Source organism: Cavia porcellus, unplaced genomic scaffold, assembly GCF_034190915.1.
Source record: "Cavia porcellus strain 051 isolate PalLab524CR breed Dunkin Hartley unplaced genomic scaffold, mCavPor4.1 scaffold_27, whole genome shotgun sequence".
Taxonomy (NCBI): Eukaryota; Metazoa; Chordata; class Mammalia; order Rodentia; family Caviidae; genus Cavia; species Cavia porcellus.
Window position 1 is genome coordinate 52,352,872 of NW_026947510.1, and position 19,007 is coordinate 52,371,878.

The 19,007-nt window shown below is 50.3% G+C and overlaps 1 protein-coding gene across 2 annotated transcripts; it reads right to left on the reverse strand.

The window, feature by feature from the left end:
- Window positions 1–439: 439 nt before the first annotated feature.
- On the reverse strand, window positions 440–10,725 carry Txn2 (thioredoxin 2). Of its 2 annotated transcripts, none has more exons than XM_003470461.5 (4): window positions 10,540–10,725; window positions 9,485–9,729; window positions 8,002–8,125; window positions 440–1,025 (listed from the first exon to the last, which is right to left on the reverse strand). In XM_003470461.5, the coding sequence occupies exons 2-4, from the start codon at window positions 9,727–9,729 to the stop codon at window positions 912–914; spliced, it is 483 nt and encodes a 160-aa protein (XP_003470509.1). In that variant the 5' UTR covers window positions 10,540–10,725; the 3' UTR covers window positions 440–911. The 2 variants fall into 2 exon arrangements, with proteins under 2 accessions (XP_003470509.1, XP_023421085.1); XM_023565317.2 differs by lacking the exon at window positions 10,540–10,725 and adding an exon at window positions 10,258–10,397.
- Between the last annotated feature and the right edge of the window lie 8,282 nt (window positions 10,726–19,007).

Below are 19,007 nucleotides of genomic sequence, written 5' to 3' on the forward strand. Positions count from 1 at the left end.
ATGTGGACAGCACCCTCTGGCCTTGGAGCGGGCAGGCATGAAGATGTGTGTGCACTGTCCCCAGGACAGAGTCACCATGGACAGGAGGGGCTGGTTAGGGAGAGGGCGGTGGAGTCAAAGGAGCAGAGACAGCCAGAGCCCACCAGCCCCCGGGGCTCAGAGTCCAGCTGGAATGGAAGCTGGCGACCGGGAGCCCAGGTTTGTTGGCCTGGTTTGTTCAGTTCAGCCTTCTGCTCACAGAACCAAGGTGCTGGCCACTGGCTAGGAAGGTGGTGCCTGGCACTCTGCAAGTCAAGGCTCCTGTAGCCCAGACTGGTCTGTCCTGAGCCTGAGAGGGAGGCGGAGGGGAAAGGAGGGGACTCTGGGGGCGGGGATGGGGTGGCTACATGATCTGAGTTCAGGGCCCCAAGGTCTGTTCTTCATAGCAGGAGGCAGGAGATCGCATAAAGATCTTTATTAGAGACCTACAAAAAATGAGAGAATTATATATTACTCTCCCTTGTTTGGCTTCTGGTTTTCTTTTTACAAAACAGCAGCAGGAAAGACAAATGCGAGAGGACCCCGGTGGGCCAGGCTGGGGTTTAGGTCAGAGGGGACCAAGCTGCTGCTGCTGGGAAACCGCGCTGCAGGCTGGCCCCAGGCTCTCTCGAGCGTCTTGGGAGAAGGATCTCGGGCCGTGGCAGGAGGGGACAAAACAGATGGGTGGGAAGACGACACCCCAGAGCGGCAGCACCATCGCTCCTCTGAGGCTGCTGGCAGCTGGCCAGCTTGGAAGCACTGGCGGCTCCGTGGTCTCCAAGCACAGTCCCCGGGGAGCAGATGGGGGCGGCGGGAAGGGCTGTGAGTTCTACTGGGTTCCCGCGCCGGGACTGGGGTCCCGGGGGCAGGGTGGTCAGGACTCTTTCCTGTTGTCAGCCAATCAGCTTTTTCAGGAAGGCCTCCAGCTGGTCCTCATCCTTGATGCCCACAAATTTGTCCACCACATCTCCATTCTTGATGGCCAGCACAGTGGGCACAGCAGACACCTGGGGGGAAGGGACAAGGTGTCCAAGTCACTGGGAGGTGAACCCCTCTCCACCACCCATGCCTTTGTGGAGAAGGCCCCTGGCTCATGGGGCAGTGACTGCCCAAAGCCATGGGTGGGGCCAAAGGAAAGGGGCCCTTCCTTGGGGTACCCACTGGAAAGTTCTTCCACTGCGAGCTCCCAGCAGTACCCTCTTCCCCTGACCACATGGCTGACTCACTGGCCCAGCGGTTTGGCTGGAATGACAGGAGCGATGAAAATAACCCAGGCAGCTGCAGCTGCAGCCCAGGGCTGGGCTGGGAAGAGCTGCGGGCAGCAGGCGCTTCTGGCCTGCTGCTCACGGGTCAGGCTGTGCTGCTTTTCTGAGCCTGAGGCCTCCTCCATAAAGCAGGGAGGACAATGTCTACCTCGAGGGTTTGGCCACATGGAAAGCTGAGTGGTCAGGGGCTCAGGTTCTGCAAACCTGATCCGGCCCCTGCCTGCTGGGTAAATCTGGCCAGGCACTGTGCTATTCCAAGCCTCAGGGTTTGAAGCGGCGCGCGAAGACACTGACAGCAATTCTGGGAGAATGCAGAGAGGCGACAGGAAACACTGCAAGTCACACTCAGCCCGGGACTGGCATCATGCCCGGTACGCAGTGGGCATTCAACAAACAGTGGTTACAGAGGGCCCCTCAAGGGCCACTTCTGAGAACTGCTGGGACTGGCTAGCATGGTCCTGCTGGATCACGTGCAGCAGGCACAGCCACGAATCATCTGAGGCTTATTTACTGGGGCCAGAACGGATGGGAAAGGCAACATTCCTGGTCTGTGAGGCACTGGCTCCAGCACCCCAAGACCCATATAGATTACACAGAGCGTGGATGAGGCCAGGCCCATGCTGGCAGGCAGTGTCCCCGCTGTCTGGGCACCCTGCCTGGCATGTGAGGAAACCGGATGAACAGAACAACATAGATGCGGAATTTCTTTACAAGCACACAAGTTAAGTACAAAGTAACAAGAGTGACTTACATGAACCTACTGGGTCCCCACACAGGCCTGACTACTGGATGCCGGCGTGGGTACATACCGGGATGGAAGGAAGCACAGTCCTTGCGGCCCCATCTCACAACCCTCACTCCTGTGGCCAGCCCCAGCCCTCTGGGGGACACTGTGGCGACAGACACAGCAGGTGAGAAAATACTGTGTTCTGGGGCAAACGTTGGTGGCAGCTGATAGTTCTTAGAAGCTATGTGCCAGCAGCAGGTGCTCGGCTGACCACGAATGTCCCTGCTGGTTCCGGTCCTTGTCACAGAATCTGGCATGGGGTCTGGCACGTGGCTTGCCTATCCCCAGGCAGGAGCAGAGCGCAGGGAAGCACCATCTGGTGTTCTTGTGCGCCATCTAGTGGTCTGCAGCGGCACCATGGGTGCCTCAAGGTGGGCAGCTCAGGACTAGGGCAGAAACTGTAACCACTGGCTTTCAATTTCACAGCTGCTGGACGGCAACTCATTCCTTAAACATTTTATGCCACTGTTCAAGACGTGCTCTTGGGCTGGCTGGAGCGCGGTGGTGCAGCACCTGCCTAGCAAGAGTGAGGCCCTTAGTTTAATCCTCAGCACCTAAAAAAAGAAAAGTGGTCTAACTTCTTTTTCAGAGGTCCCCTAGCAGGCCTGGAAGCTTACCAGTGCCAAGGGGATCTGGTTTTCCTCCTGAGTGCCAGCTCCACGCCTGCAGGCACACATACACACTTGCTGTTGATGTAGTCTTCTGACATCTGAGGGACGTCAGGTCAAAGGGATTCTCAGGAGCTTGAGCGTCAACATACACACAGCTGGGGCTCGCAGGCAGCTGGGTTTCAGGACACTGCGGGGTTATCTGGGCTGGGACAGGGGATGTGGCCCTGCTGAGTAGTTGGCTACCAGCTAGGAGGGCCTGGTGCTGGCAAAGACTGCCATCAGTGCACACATGCAGGCCTTAGAGTCTCCTGCAAAGGTGACAGGAGCATGAGATGCAGCAATGGAGCAGAGCTTGGCTACTCTGCTCACATCGTGCAGGACCAAGGGAACGGAGGGGCTGGAGCCAAGATGTGCGAGCACCTGTCGCATGGCCTCCTGCTCCGAGAAGCCACCGGAGCCTCCAGACCCGGGCACCCAGGAGAGCAGTGTGTATGCATGTGCCCTGTCTCTCCAGTGGACCTGGAGCTGGCCTGCAAGGACACGGAGCCCAAAGTCCCTTTCAGGTCTTGTCTCACCCTGACTCATCTGAACGATAACTCTTGCTAAGCACCTGCACAGAGACAGCCGCAGCACTGTGTCTTAGGACACTGGTGACATTCTCAGCTAATTGCAAAGTTAGCATTAAACAAAAGATCTTGTCAAGGATGGCACTAGCCATTTACATACGCCAGCTCCTAAGTTTCTGCATCTAGGTAGGGTTATTTCATTTGTGGTGCTAAGGACAGAACCAAGGCCTTATGCATGCTAGGCAAGTGCTCACCTCTGAGCTACACCCTCGTGCTCAGTAAGTTCATCTTAGACACAAGATGACTGAGGCTTCACTGTGGAAGGACTGCTTCAAGACAACACAGCAAGTTACGTGGTAGAGGTGGGATCTGGAACTAGATCTCTCTGATTTTGCTGTCCAGGATTGAAGCCATGCTCTGCTTCCGCCCAAGAGCAAAGCATCAGGGGCAAATACGGAGCCCTTGCACAGTGAAGATCTTCGGGGAAGTATCACAGAAATTTCATGCTTCAAATGAGAAACACCAATGAACAGGTCATAAGCAGTGGACCCCAATTTTACCACAGACTTGGGGTGACAATGTGGTGTCACTCAGATGGGGGATGCTGATAGCAGTAGGGGCTGCAGAAGCACCCAGGCATATGGCTGATCTGTTCCCTTTTTTCTTTTTTTGGAGACAGGGACTTGCTACACATCCAGGCTGCCCTTGAACTTGCTAGGAGCCCAAACTGGCCTTGAACCCCAAATCTTCCTGCTTCTGCCTCCTGAGGGCTGGGATTATAGGCCTGTACCACCATGCCCAAGAAAAAAACAAAACCGCAAACAACAAAAGATCAGTGGTTGCCAGGATTGAGGGGCGTGGTGGGGAGGAGAGATGGACTGGTAGACGTGGGCAACTCCCTGGGCAGTGAAAGCCTCCTGTGTGATGCTCTGATGCTGGACACAGTTCACAACAGCCCATCCCCGTGAGTGAAACACTTCACTGACAAGCAACCTGCCCTGAGTGGCAGGTGACACGGGGCTTCCAAAGGGCAGCACCTCAACAGGTCAGCGTGGGGCTTTGAGAATGTTTGCTGCTTCACGTCCAGTCTGGGACCCCAGCACTGGCACCACCTAAGAGCTGTCAGAAATGCAGAACCTTGGGCCCTTCCTGGGCCTCATAATCCATTTTTTTTTTTGGCACCAGGAATCGAACTCAGGACTTTGTGCCTGGATGCTTATGTCAGAGATATATTCCCAGTCATTTGGTTTCTTCTTTTTGCAATGCAAGAGACCGAACCCAGGGCCTTGTGCATATACTCTACTATGCAGTTAGATTCCCAGCGCTATTTTTACCTTTTGACAATATGCCAGATCATATTCATGTTTGTAAACTTGGAATATTTTTAAAGTAGGGGAAAATGGGAATGATTAAAATAATGTGCATTTCTTTGCCGGGCGTGGTGGCTCAGGCCTGTAATCCCAGCACTTGGGAGGCTGAGGCAGGAGGATCATTGCAAGTTCGAGACCAGCCTAGGCTACAAAGTGAGCTCAAGGCCAGCCTGAATTGCACAGTGAGACCCTGTCTAAAAAAAAAAAAATGTGCATTTATTATTCAATGAATTGTTTATCACATTATATAGAACATTAAAAAAAAAAAAATCAACCCTGTCTCCCTAAGTGGTGACAGTGGCTGTGTTTGGATGGTCAAGGCAATGACCATCTATGCTCCAGTGCACCATCTGGACAGTCGGCAGTGGGCCAGATGATCCCACTGGAAACCCTTTGCTTTCCACAATCATCCCCACATCAGGCTCCCCAGAAGGCAGGGGTGATAGCACTGGGAGTTCCCTCGCTGCATGCAACCCCTGCTGGTGGAAGTGGGTTCTATGCCCCTGTGCCAGTTCCCTGGCATGTGGCTGGGCCTCAGGTGCCTGCTAAAGCCGAAGCTGTGGTGTTTGGCAGAGTCAGGAGGCAGTGTGGACATCTCCTCACGGTCCTGTGGAAGGCCCAAAAGCCCCAACCCTAAGCTTGCACAGAATCACACCTTCACTGCTGCAGCTGCTACAGCCCCAGGGTGGGGGATACACAAGGAGGGGAAGGTCAGGGATGTGTAAGTGGTCAAAGCGCCTTTGGTCATCAAGCCCAAGGACAGCCTTGCATCAGCAGCCAGTAAGCCATCAGCTGCAATAGCAGTCACTGGTGTTTTGTCTGCCCAGCATTTATTCCCCAGTTCTGGCTGGGCAACCTCTTTTCCTTTAGGTTATCACTCATATCCCCACCGAGCTCAATGGGCAGACAGCTGGTCCCACCCTGCCCCATCTTCCCCATTCATTTCCTGTCCTGCACTGCAGGGAAGACTGACTGGAGAGCAGGCAACACCTCTACCTGGGCCAGCTGGTGAGAGTTAAGCCTGGGCTTGCAACTCTGGAATAGAGAGGCCCCTCCTGCAGACACCTGTGACTTAGGAAGGCTCACTAAGGCCAGATCATACTTCAACAAAACCAGTAATCTGGACTGTCACATGAACTCTTCTAAATTTTAAGCACCAATGCCTGACTTTCTATTTCTTTACAACTCCTGAAGGGGTCGAGGGCTGCCAGTGGGACCGCAGCTCTGCAGTACTGCTGTCTTCGGCGTGACTGCTCCAAGACCCCCAGTTTGGCTGGCTTCGCCTGCTACCTGCCATTCCACTCCTTGCTCGATCCTTTACTCTGGTTACTCAGCCACGAAAGGAACCCTCCTGTTCCGCACCCTGATGATCTCCAAGGTGCAGAGGACACTGGCCTTCCCAGGTATCTCCTGCTCTATGCACCGGCCCTGCTGGCTTGAGAGGCTCCCAAGCTCTGGGTCTTCATGTTCAAGGTTTGCTCCACTTGGTGGCCTTTCCAAAGACCTGCAGGCTTCAGTCGGCTTGCATCTCAGCTTTATTTATTTATTTTTTTGGTATGTACTAGGGATTGAACCCAGGGCTTTTGCCCTAAGCAACATCCCCAAACCCTTTTTGCGACACAATTTTAGCTAAATTGTCAAGACAGTACTTGAACTTTCCACCTTCCTGCCTCAGCCTCCAAGAGTGCTGAACTAGAGGCATGTGCCACCGTGCCCGGATTCAGCCCATCCTTTTAAAAAGCAAACCCTGGGGCTGGGGATTTAGCTCAGGGGCATAAGCACCTGCCTTGTACATTGAGTTCTATATAATGTGATAAATGCCATAATGAGTTTGATCCCCAATACTGATTAAAAAAAAGCAAATCCTTTCAACCTACACTCAGCATTCCTGCACCCTCTTTTTGATTTTCTTTTTTCCATAGCACTTATTACAGGTCAAGTTTTCCTCATCTGCAATGCTTGGAAGCATAAATGTTTTAGATTTCAGTTTGGTTTTTTTTTTTTTTTTTTTTTGTCTTTTTCGTTTTTATTGGTACCGGGGATCAAACTCATGACTGCCTGCTTACAAGGCAGGTGCTTTATGCCACTGAGCTAAATTCCCAGCCCCTAGATTTCAGATTTCTAATTTTTTTCTTTTTGTCTTTTTGCTATGCATTTTTTTTGGTACCAGGGATTGAACTCATGAACTTGTGCTTGCCAGGCAGGCTCTTAAGCCACTGAGCTACATCCCCGACCCCTATGCAGTCTTGCTATGCAGTTCAGGCTGGCCTTGAGCTAACTTTGTAACCCAAACTGGTTTTGAACTTGCAATGAACCTCCTGCCAAGCGCTGGGATTACAGGTGTGCGCTGCCACGCCGGGCTTAAATTTTAGAATATTTACATAGGCTTGACTGGCCAAGTGTCCCTAATCCAAAAACCTCCCAATCTGAAACTTTTGCAACACTGATGTTGACAGTTAACATGTACAGAAGACAGAGGTCAGTGAACTCCACCCTTGGCCTGCTGCCTGTCGCTGTAAAGTGTACTCTTGGGTCATGACCATGCTCCTTCATGTGGTCCGTGTCCAAGGCTACTCAAGGACAGCTCGGTGCTTGTAGTAGAGACCACTACCCACAAAACCTTAAATATTTACACCTGGTTCTTTAGAAAATGTGTGCTGACTTCTGATTTAAAATACTAGAATGGTGTTTTGAATACAGGCTCGGTAGAAAGGCAGGGAGTTTGTCAGTTTTGGTCACAGTCGCATTCCAGTAACAATGCCTTAGGCACTCTCAATAAAACACCTGCTGCATGATCATGCAAACCAGAAGACCACAGAGACTATGTCACATGCTGGCGCTGTGCTGCCCTCTCTGCAGTCTCAGGGTTGCTCAGAGGGTCTCTCTCACGCACTATCTTTCCTGTCCACACCCTTCCCCCAGGAACAATGCACCCCTTTTTCCCCTGCTGCCTCACCACTCAGCACTCCGTACCCTATGCTGAAATGACCTGTAAGCCTGCTGTTCTCTCTAACAAACCAACAGTAGCTTGGGGACAAGGACCAGCCCTTATCCGTGCAGGAATCACACAGGCTGGCACAGGGAGGGCTCAGAAATCACTGCGAGTGCACAAGTGGGTGGGGGAAGGCACAATGTCCTGCTGCTACAATGACCTGGTCCCTGGGTCATATAGCCACCTTCTAAAGGAGGTAGACAGAGACAAGTCACTGAGGACAGACAGTCACAGCTGCAAAGCTCTTCAAGCTCCTAAAGTCTAGAAAAATCTCAGACAAAAGATTTAAAACTCATCTTACTGATAATCATACCCATAAGATCTTTTATACCACCTGCCCCTAGGCTCCTGCCCGACATTCTCTGCTTAGTGACACCCCTGCCAATCCATACCTCATACTCGATGGCAAGGTCTGTGTGGTCATCAATGTCCACCTTGGCCATCACCACCTTCCCACGCTGCTTGGCCACCATTTTCTCTAACCTTGGCCCCAGGATCTTGCAGGGGCCACACCACCTTGGAAGGAGAGAAAGGATACACCCAGTCCAAGTCACTGCCCCATCTGCTGCATCCCCAGAATACCCCCCGACCCACAGGGACCCCGTGGACTCAGGGCTCAAGGGAGGGAAGTCAATGGGAAGAGTGCCCACAGGTGCCATGCTCATGACAGCACCTTCTCGGCTTCATCTGAAGAAACTGAGGCTCATGTGAGTTAAGAAATCTGTACCATAGGGCAGAGCTGGGATTGTAACCCAGGCTGAGCTCAGAGCATCTCCTCTGGGTTACTCTGTGATCCCTCAGCTAGGTCAACTGCTGCTGCCGCCCCACTCACACTGCACTGGGACAGCACTGTTTCAGGACTGCTGTCATCTCTGTAAGTAGCACCAAGGAGTGACTGGCACTGAATGAGCTAACATGTACCCCTTCTTTTTTAAATAAAGTGAGGCACTGTCCCATTGGGAGCCCTATCACCACATCAGGGGGACGGCAGGATATCTTTTTTTTTTTTTTTGCCTTTTTTGAGATGGGGTCTTGCTATGCAGTTCAGGCTGGCCTTGAGCTCACTTTGCAGCCCAGGCTGGTCTCAAACTCACAAAGATCCTCCCACCTCAACCTCGGGGGTGCTGGGATTATAGGAGTGAGGCACCACGCCCAGCTGATAACTTATCTTTTTATAAATCCCTGAAGACATTCAGAGATTTCAATCAACAAACCTAAAACACTTAAATACCAGGTCTGTAAGACCTTCTCTCCAATTACAAAGGAAGAAAGGGAGTACAAGAATATCAGATAGCCTGCCCAAGGTAGCAAGTTGGAATCAGAAAGAAAGCAGAAAATCTGTCAGGGCCTAGACCACAAAACCTCCCAACTTCCAACTCAGATGACACTGGCTCAAGTCTCATAATGACGGGGTCCATCTAACTGTTTTTGTAGGAAGCGCCTGGGCAGGGCATAAGAGTCTAGAGATAATGAGGACCAGGTTAAATATCAGGCCACAGGCATTGGCTTATCACTAAAACAAATTTCTACAGCACTTGGGATGAGGGGTGGCAGGGGACCCCACCTCCTCCAGTCATCTCGGGTACACAGGATGCACCTAGTAACTTTTTGTCAGCCCTTCCCACAGTTTTAGTGACAAGACATGAAAATAAAATCAACTTATCTGTAGGGCCAGGAATACACAGACAATGCTATGGTCCTATACTCTCCCAACTTTGGTCCCCGAAAGCTGAAGATTACTTTGAGCTTTTTGGACAAGGAAACGCAGGCTTCATAATACGGCCTAGTTATTAAACGCAGCCCTGAGATGTGGCAGGCACTAATAAACACTTGAACAGGCAGGCCCCTCGTCTTTCACCGATGCCCACTACTCACTGTGCGTGGAAATCCACAACTACTGGTGTCTCACTGTTGACAACTCGGTCCTGAAAGTCAGGTCCATCCTGGATGTTAAAGGATGTTGAGCACACTCTGGTGGTGAATACTGTCCGGGCTGGGCCACCAGGACTGCACTGCGGGGTCTGCAGGGCCTTGGAGGTGAGGGGTGCCCACCCACCCTGAGGGAGCTTCCTGGAGGTGACGGAGGCCAGGAACCTCCTCAGGAGAAGTCGTTGGGCCATCTATGAGGGGAAGAGGCCGGAGAATATCATGAAGTCAACATACTAGGAGGGAAAAGGGGATTTGGGAGTGCTGGGGTGGGGCTCAGGACGACGCACAGCCGGAAGCAAAATGCAAGGCAATACTATGAGGTGTAAGATTTCTGGAGTAGAGGTCGGTGAGAATGAGAATCAAAAGGAAGCTGGTAAAACTGCAGGACAGGCAAACTGGGTTTCCAACCAAAACCAAATCGAGATCTCCGTGGAATTATAACAGATGGTCGGGGGGCACGAAACACTTGCAGAGCACCTACAGAGGTCTAAACGCGTTAAGTACACCATTGGTTCTCTCAAAACAGCTCTGAGGATTGCCTATTTAACACACAAGGAATCAAAGGCTCAGACAGCGTAAGCGACATGGCAAAGTAACCCAACTATTAGGGGACAGTCAACAACCGAACCCAAGGCTGCCCATAAAGTCCTTACTCTACTGATCACTTTTTAAAAATATGTTCTAATGGGCAATTAAGAAGCGGGGGGAAAAAGCGTTACCTAAGGATTAGCAAAGAGGAACCGCAGCTACTGAAGGAGGAACTCAAAGAGGTACAGAAACAAGGCGGGAGGGACCAAAATAGAGGGGACATATGTGGAGGGAACCCAAAAGGATGGACACGTGTGTGGAGGAAACTGGGGAATTAGGACGTCGTCAGGGACGTCAACTCTCCAAGGGGCCACATCCCCCCCCTCGCCTGCTCGCTGCCAGCTTTCGCAGAAGCACGCCACGGGCGCGCTTCAATCGCGACACCACCCTGAGCCACCCCCAAAGAGTCCTACCTCCTTGAGGCGCGAGCAGAGGGACGCACCTCCCAGCCCTCCCCACCCGTCAAGGGCACGCCTGACGTCACTCCTCGAGGGCGGGAATCAACGTCACTTCCGGGGCGGATCAGACTTGTCTACGAACAGGAATGGCAAAGAAGGTATCGCTGAGGGGGCGGGGCCTCTGATAGGAACAGGAAGAGACGGCGGGCCCTACGGGGAAAGGACTAGGGACGGAAGAGGGCGTGGAAGGAGGCGGGGCCCACGGGGGGCCATACCTAAGGGAGAGGAAGGCGGGCGGAAGGCGTGGTTATGGACTCTGCAAACTCCCCCTGCGTGGTTCCCTTTATTTATTTATTTGTCTTTTTCCTTTTTATCGGTACCGGGGATCGAACTCACGACTGCCTACTTCCAAGGCAGGCGCTTATGCCGCTGAGCTAAACCTCCAGCCCCGGCATGGTTCCCTTTAAAGGCGAGACAGCCTTCCCAGAATTCAAGAGCCACTTTATGGCCACTGTCTGCCACGCACAACTGCGGGACCTCAGGGTTTCTGGCAGGGTCACTCTGCTCCTGAGGGCTTCACCTTCCCATGATGCTGAAGAGCCGGGCTGGTGGTGTTTTGCATCCCTCAAGCTTATCTTTGAAGCTGTTGGGAATTGGACTCTAGTGAGGCCGCTTGTGAGGCTTCAGGGAAAATGCGGTGGTCTGTTCACCTGCTTGAGCTGGAACCTTTTCACGTCATTGCTGCTGTCATGAACAGCAAAGTTCTAAGCATCTGCAGGTCCCCGGCTAGTGTCATAGCTGCTGCTTGTCTCCTGTGTATGCTGTACCTTACATTTAACCATTGACAGTCTTACAGTTCCATGAGTACATTTGTTCTATGATACATTTCCTCGGTCATATTTTTGCTTAATTTGACTTTCCACCTTCTCTCAGAACATCTCATCACCTTCTCTCTGAGCAGCATTAACTACTTTTTAAAATTTATTTTATTCATTTATTCTTCAAAATTGCTTTCAAAATTGTGGTGTCTGTATCTTCGAAAAAATTGTGTGCTTCCTGAGAGTAGGGATTTGTTAGTTATTTCCACGTGCCCGGTGCCAAGCTATTATAGTTTCTGGCTCACAGTGAATCTTCAGTAAACGCTTAGTAAACTGAGTCACTTTGGACATCTCAGGGAGTGGTTTATAGTCAGAAAAGTGATGTGACTTTTTCAAGCCAATAAGATGGTAAATCGGCAGAACCTCTTCTGCCACATCCATTTCAATTTACACTCCGGCCAGTGGGAATCACTTATTTCCAGCATTTGCTGAAATATCTCTCCTGTCACTGCATTTGCAATTATTGCCTCTTGTGACTGAAAGGCTTTTCCTTCTATTGTCTGTCCTTTATTCCGCACTCCTCACTCTGTTGTCACCCTGAGGGTCCACCTATTTTTGCATTGTTGATGCCTCACTGGAAGTATTCAGTGGTCATTTGTTCCCCTGAACAGAGAGCAGTGACCCAAATCAAATCTTCTGACTCTGAATCCCATTTTCCTCATCACGTTACATGGCTCCATGATGCCCTTCCAGAATCATTGCCATGTCTTTTCCCACTTCTTCCAGCTCATTTTGGCCACATTGTGCTTTGGTGTGTCCTCTGTCCAACTGGCAGGTCCACAGGGCTGTGCAGGGTTGTTCCTCACGGACAGGATGAGGACATTCTTGGAACTGGCCCATCTGCTTTGACCACTGGCCGCCACAGTAGCTTTACAGGTAATAGAATCCCTCATCCACTGCAGGCAAGTCCCTAGGTCAGGTGTAGGCAGGAGTGGCCTTTCCACCGTGTCTGATCTATTGCTTTTGCTTCTGGCCTCCCCCGGGATAGGAGCCAATGGTGAGACTCCCTTAATGTCCCCTGCTCCTACTGAGGTCCACCTCCTTTCTGTAGCTGTTGCTGATAATGCCAGATGCCATCTGGTATGCGTGCTGCTTCCTGCCTATTTTCATGTCTGCTTTTCCAGTGTCTAGCACTTCCTCTTTCACAGCTTCCTATCAATCCTATTCAGAGTTTCACAGCATGTCTAGAGAGCCAGTTTCCTTGCTTAATGCACTTTCTGAATTCCAAAGCAGGATCAGTGCTGTTTATCCTTATTCCCTGGTCATTTCCCTCTGTTGGCCTCAGGCTTCTCAACTGAGAAATGGGAAGAATACCACTTTTCTCATTACAGGGGCTGTGGATTATAGGACACAGCATGGGGGCTGACATTGCCCAGCTTCTGATGCCTGGTGCAGCTCCCTCCCCTCCTGCAGGGAGAGAGCCTGAGAGATCACTGCGCTCAGCAGGCCTTCGGGGGCCTCCTCCGCTGCATGGCGGCTCCTCTGTGCAGCCAGAGCTGACTTGCCTGGGTCTGACTTAGTCATAAGGCAGGCTCAGGGCTAGGTAGGAAACAAAGGAAAAGAACCCAGGACTGTGAGCTTATGGGAGTGGTTTTCAGACTGTGGGCTTGTGAAATTAGTTTAGTGTGTTGTGAGCAGTTTAAAACAAAACAGAATAGAGAATACCAGTGTGCTGGCATAAATATTGCTTTGTGAAACATCTGTTGCTGTTATGTCTGCGTGACCCACACAGTGATGGTAATATTTTTCTAATGGGTCATGGTCAGAGGGTTTGAAAGCTCCTGATTGTTAGAGTTGTGAAATACTTGGCGCTGTTCTAAGCACCCTACGTGTGTTAACTCATTGAATTCTTTATTGCTATGAGGCAGCCTCCATCTTACAGATGAGGAAACAGAGGCACAAAAGGGTCAAGGAGCTTGCTGTCCATGGCACTAAGAGACTAGGGAATGCTAGGATGAACCCAGGGTAAGAGGTCTACCACTGAGCTACATTCGCAGCCCCTTTTGCTTTTTATTTTGAGACACAGTCTCTTTAAATTGCCTAGGCCGGCTTTGCATTTGTGATCTTTCTGCCTCAGCTTCTGGAGCTGGGATTACAGGTTTGTGTCACTGCACCTGGTTCAGGAGGTGGAATCCTAAAGATCCCTAGAAGCATCTGTCTTGGCCCTGGACTACTGACCCCCCACCAGGCCCCCAGGAACCTGCCAGCCAGCATAGGCTGTCAGAGGACAGTTTTGAAGCTCAAGCCTAGGAGAGGGTGCTGGTTGGAGTGGGGCGGCTATATGCAGAGGAGCCCACATGATGGCAGTGTGGTTCTCCTAGCTGGGCTCTGCAGGGAGCTGGGCAGGGCATTGGGACTCAGGTGTCCCCAGTTCTGCAGGGCTGGATCACAGCAAACAGGGCCATAGTTATAGCTCAGTGGCCCTGTGGGAAAGGGTATCCAGGTGCGGAGGACACCTTGGGAAAAGACAGAGGGTGGTGACTGTACCTTTAGAGAGACCTCTTAGAGGGTCTTTGTTTCAGTTTCTTTCTCAATGGCAATCTTGTGATTTTTTTTTTTTTTTTTTTTAAGTATCGGTACCAGGGATCGAACTCACGACCACCTGCTTGCAAGGCAGGTGCTTATGCTGCTGAGCTAAATCCCCAGCCCAATCAAGACCAGGCTCTTGATTTTTTAAAAAATGTTTTTGCAGAGTTAGAATTGTAACTTATGCTTCCCAACTCAAGAGCTGGTTTTGTGTTCAGTTAAGATTTGTGTTCTGTCGTGTTTCCAGCTATTGTTACTGCAGTTTGGGGGCAAAATCCTTCACTCCCTTATTGAAATAGGTCAGGCTTGGCCACCTGCCCCGTAATAACAAGGAGCAGGGGTGAAAGGCAGGCACAGCACGATAATCAGTGTGGTCATGCCAGGAAGGAGCTTCCAGGTTTGACTTCAGGGCTGGTGAAAGTATTACAGACCGCTAAATTAGGTAGAAACATTCTAGGCAGTCAGACAGGGCGAGGCCCTCGAGGGAGTCAGTAGGGAGGATGGAACGTAGCACAGCTGTGGCTGGAGGCGCATCTGTCAAAGGCCAGGCCTCCTGATAAAGACGGAATGACCAGGCCTACATTCCTCCCCCGGGGGATAAACAATACACTAAAGATGATACTATATTTGGTATCACCCGGTCCAATAAAATCTAGAGAGACATCAGTCGCCCAGGTAAGTAACCAGGATCTCCTGACTCAACTCTTCCAAAAAAGGACCTTGTTCTTTCCACATGCATGTGCTAAGTGACTTGCTCCCCACTGGTAAACATTACCTAAGCGGCTGTGCTTGTAATCTTATTGGTTGATCATAGGTTTGTCCCACGTTGTACCCGTCTCATGATTTTGTAACCACTTCGTGATTTTGCTCTTGAGAAGCAGATTCATTGCCAACCCATGTTTGGGTCCCCATCTGTCTCTCAGGTGCCATCTCTACAATAAGGTTTTCTCTCTCTCTCTCTCTCTCTCTCTCTCTCTCTCTCTCTCTGTCTGTCTTTCTCTCTTGTAGGAAATTTATTGGAGAAATGGAATGGGGAATGGGTTGGGTTGCCAGCAAGCCTGCATCTCAAAGGAACTTTTATAGAGCAAAATCATGAGATGGGTACAACAGGGGCCAAAATGATGATCAGCCAATAAGACTGCACGAAAAGTCACTTAGGTAATAATTGATCTAATGGTAGCAAGGGTACATGGGTGACATCATTAACCTTGGTGGATAATTTGTAGTCTTAATCTTAGTGGTGTTAGTCTTAGCAGTGGGAGAGCATGGCCCACCCCTAATGAGATAAAGGGAAATCTCAAAAAGGGTGATATTACTGATCTCAAGCTGTAAGTCCCTTAGGGAAGTATGTAGGACTATCCATTGTGATTTTGACCGTCAGATGCTCCTCCAGCCACAGTCCTAATGGATTTTCTTCTTCTTCTTCTTCTTCTTCTTCTTCTTCTTCTTCTTCTTCTTCTTCTTCTTCTTCTTCTTCTTTTTCTTCTTCTTTTTTTGTCTTTTTGAGATAGGGTCTCTATATGCAGTTAAGGCTGGCCTTGAGCTCACTTTGCTGGTCTCAAACTCGCAAAGATCTTCCTGTCTCAGCCTCTGAGTCCTGGGATTATAGGCATGAGCCACCACACCCGGCCCTCATCTTCTGTACTGATTTCCTCGAGGGCTCAGCCCTGTCTGACTGCCTACTATATTTTTACCTAACTACAATATTCCTACCTCTGAGGCGCTATCCCTATAGGACTGCAGTTAGGGGGAAAGGGTGTAGTTTCCATGTAGCTGCTTGGAACTGAGAAGTGCTGGTGTGGGGGACACTGCAGTCGGGGCCCTCTCCAGAGAGCTGATCTAATGGGCCTCAGGTAGAAGTCCTGTTGTAGTTTAGCAGTTAGGAACTCTTTACAGGGTTGATCTGGTGGATCCTGGAGAATGAGCCTCTCACATTTGCCATTGATTCCTTCTGCATGATCACTTGGAGTTTGAAGTATCCTTTCCTTTCAGGTATCTCGGTGGAACCTCCAAGATGAGATAGGGGAAATGCTAGATGTCAAATACACCTAGTTCATGGCCCCTGAATTGGAAATCCTAAGGAACAGCAGAGATTTAGAGTAGGAAAATCTGTTGGAGAAATGGAATGGGGAACAGGGTAGTTCCTGAGAGGCAGGTGGGGTCCTGAATGGGGTCCCTAAGTTTTCCTACCTACTCTTAACCTCTGTTGTCCCTTAGAATTTATTCTTTGATTTTGGGGAACATGAACTCAGTGCATCTGACATCTAGCAGGTTGGGAATTATATTTATTTCTCCTATATCATTTGGAGGTCCTGTATCAGAAACATGGGGGTTTTATAGAAAAGGGGACCAGAGGCAAGGGTTAGGCTTTACACACCTGGCATTGTAGGTAATCCTGGTCAAGTCAGTAGAGTTGGGCTTGCTTGACTGGTTTCTCAGGACTGATGTTGGGGGGCAGCTTCAGTTCCTGCCATGAGGGGAGATGACCTCATCATGGATGGTCTGTGAGGCTGTGCTTTTCCTAAAATCTGATGTGGTTGCAGAGACACTAGGTGATTAATATGCCTATCTGCAGAGCTGAATGGTCTCACCCAAAGATTAAAGGTAACAAAGCAACATAAAAAATGAAGGCAGAGCCAGGTGTGGTGGTGTACTCCTGTATTCCCAGCATTTGGGAGGCTGAGGCAGGAGAATCATTTGCAAGTTTGAGATCAGCCTGGGCCACAAAATGAGCCCTAAGCCAGCCTGAACTGCATAGTGAGACCCTGTCTCAAAAAGAAAAAAAAAAGAGAAGGCAGAGATGTCAAGCTGTATCCAGTTTTTAGTGACCCACTGCAAGTTCAGCCTCTCAGGCCTAGTTGTATTATCACACAATGTGCCCTCAAGCATCATGGCTGTAATGTGGGTGGGCACACTCTCCTCATCCACCTCGGTGTGAAGCCATCACCCTCATCTGTCACTATAGGCTCAGACACCAGGCATATTTTTTGATGCCCTTCGACACTGTTCCTCCTTTCTGGTCTCCAGCACAAGGCAGATGGGGGCAGAGAAATGAGCCCTGGGTCCAAGTGGGGACTCCTTCCTCCCCTAACTCAGCCTGTCCCCGCTGAACTTAGACAAGTCCAAGCAACCTTGCCCGCATTGGTCCTTATCTGTGTGGGGCTCTAGCAGTGTGGACTGCAGAGAGGATGAGAACCTGCAGGATTGTACGTCGATGGCCAGTGCATCTGAGGTCCTCCCTGCACACCCCCACCGGGCTAGCATTTTAACTCAGTTTATCCTCACAGCGAGTGAAGTACTATTATTAGTCCCATTTTACAGATAACAGAAAGTAGAGCTTCGAGGATCCTAGATTAGGAAGCAAACAAGTGAGAAAATTGGGACTCAAACCCAGATAGACTGACCCCCCCCCAAAGGGTATGCTTGATAACTCAGCTCTATTTATTTAAAACACAGAGTTAGTAAAGAAAGCCTGTTGTATTCAGGGTTGCAAGGAAACTAATTACAAACAGGACATACAATTTATAGTTTATTTTTTGGTAATGGGAATCAAACTCACGACCTTGTGCTTGCCAGCTGCTACTGTACCACTGATCTGTACCCCCAAATCTTATAGTATTTATATACTATAAGGAGTTAAATACAAAGAAAGTGCAGGAAATCTGTCCACACCACTAACGACCTAGAAAACCCAGCCAAGGGCCTGGATCCCATGATAATAACCTGCATGAGTTCAGCTGAAAACCTAGAGCCCAGGACAATGACTCATGCAAGTCTATTTCACAAATCTGCGTTGGGAAGGCCCAAAGGTCAGCATGCGAAGCTAGAAAGCCTATGCCAGAGGGGCGAAGGATCTGTGCCAGTAGGCTGAGGGTTCTGCAGTGGAGCTAAGAAACAATGATCAAAATAAGGACCAGGGCTCCCCTGAAAACTACCCCCAGTGACACTGAGGTCCCAAGCTCCTCTGACAATGAGAACAGCTCAGTACATGCAGAAAGCCAGAGTAACAAGCTTCTCCTGGAGACAAACAGCACACATCTTTCCCTCCAGAACCAGGAAGCAATGCTCAAAGGACCAGAGCTCGCCCAAAGTGCACCACAGCCATCCTCAGCAACAAGGTCCTGAGCTCCTCTGAGGCTAACAGCTGAGTTCACATTGAGGGTGCAGCACAACAAGCTTCTCTAGGAAAACCAACAGCTCCAAACACCACCACCACTTAGAAGAACCCATAATGCTACTCTTCCTCTCTAGGTGTCCTTTTTATGCTAGCAGCTTTCCTCAGACGGGCCATCCATGCTCAGCACCACGCTGATTCAGTCTAGCCAGTGTTTAAGTTGACCACCAGTTACCAGTCAGTCCACTACAGAGCCCTTCCCATCCTCACTGAGGCCTGGGAAGTCTATATTTGTAATCCCAAGAGAAAGTTATTGGAATTCTGGGGAGTTAATTCCAATCTACCACTTCTAGCATAACCCATGGCATAAAGACAATCATATATCCAAGATAGTGGGGAGCCAAGGGGGCCCTAAGTCCAGCTAGGATGATGGTTAACCAGAACAAAGACCTCAACCCAGGGCCCAACCTGGGTTTTATTAATTCGTGATGAGGGAAGTGGCCCGGGGCTGAGTGACTGTGAAAGTGGCGGGAAGTCGTGAGTGCTGTGAGCTGGGCTGGGTAGGAGGCCTGAAGTCACCTCTGCAGTGTGCAGAGAGGAGGACATGCCCAAAGGGTAATCTGCATAACACAGTTCGAGGTAGTGTCTAATGTTTGGGGTTGGTGCTTCAGCTCTGATGTGTAACTTTTTATGCCCTGGGAAGTCCTAGCCCCTTATCTCAAGGCTCCACTGTAGCCTACAGCATGGAGCATGGCTGTCCCTCCCTTCTAGCTCAAGATGCTTTTTGGCAGATACTGGGTAGGGCAACAGTAACCAGTCACCTTGCTTCAAAGACTACCCATCCGCACCTTGGCCAGACTGATTGGCATTGCTTAAAGTCAGCCGAGGAGATATGGAAAAGTCCTAACCAGCTCTGTACATATCAGCACATAGAAATAGGTCCAGGTTTAGCCAAAATGGAGATA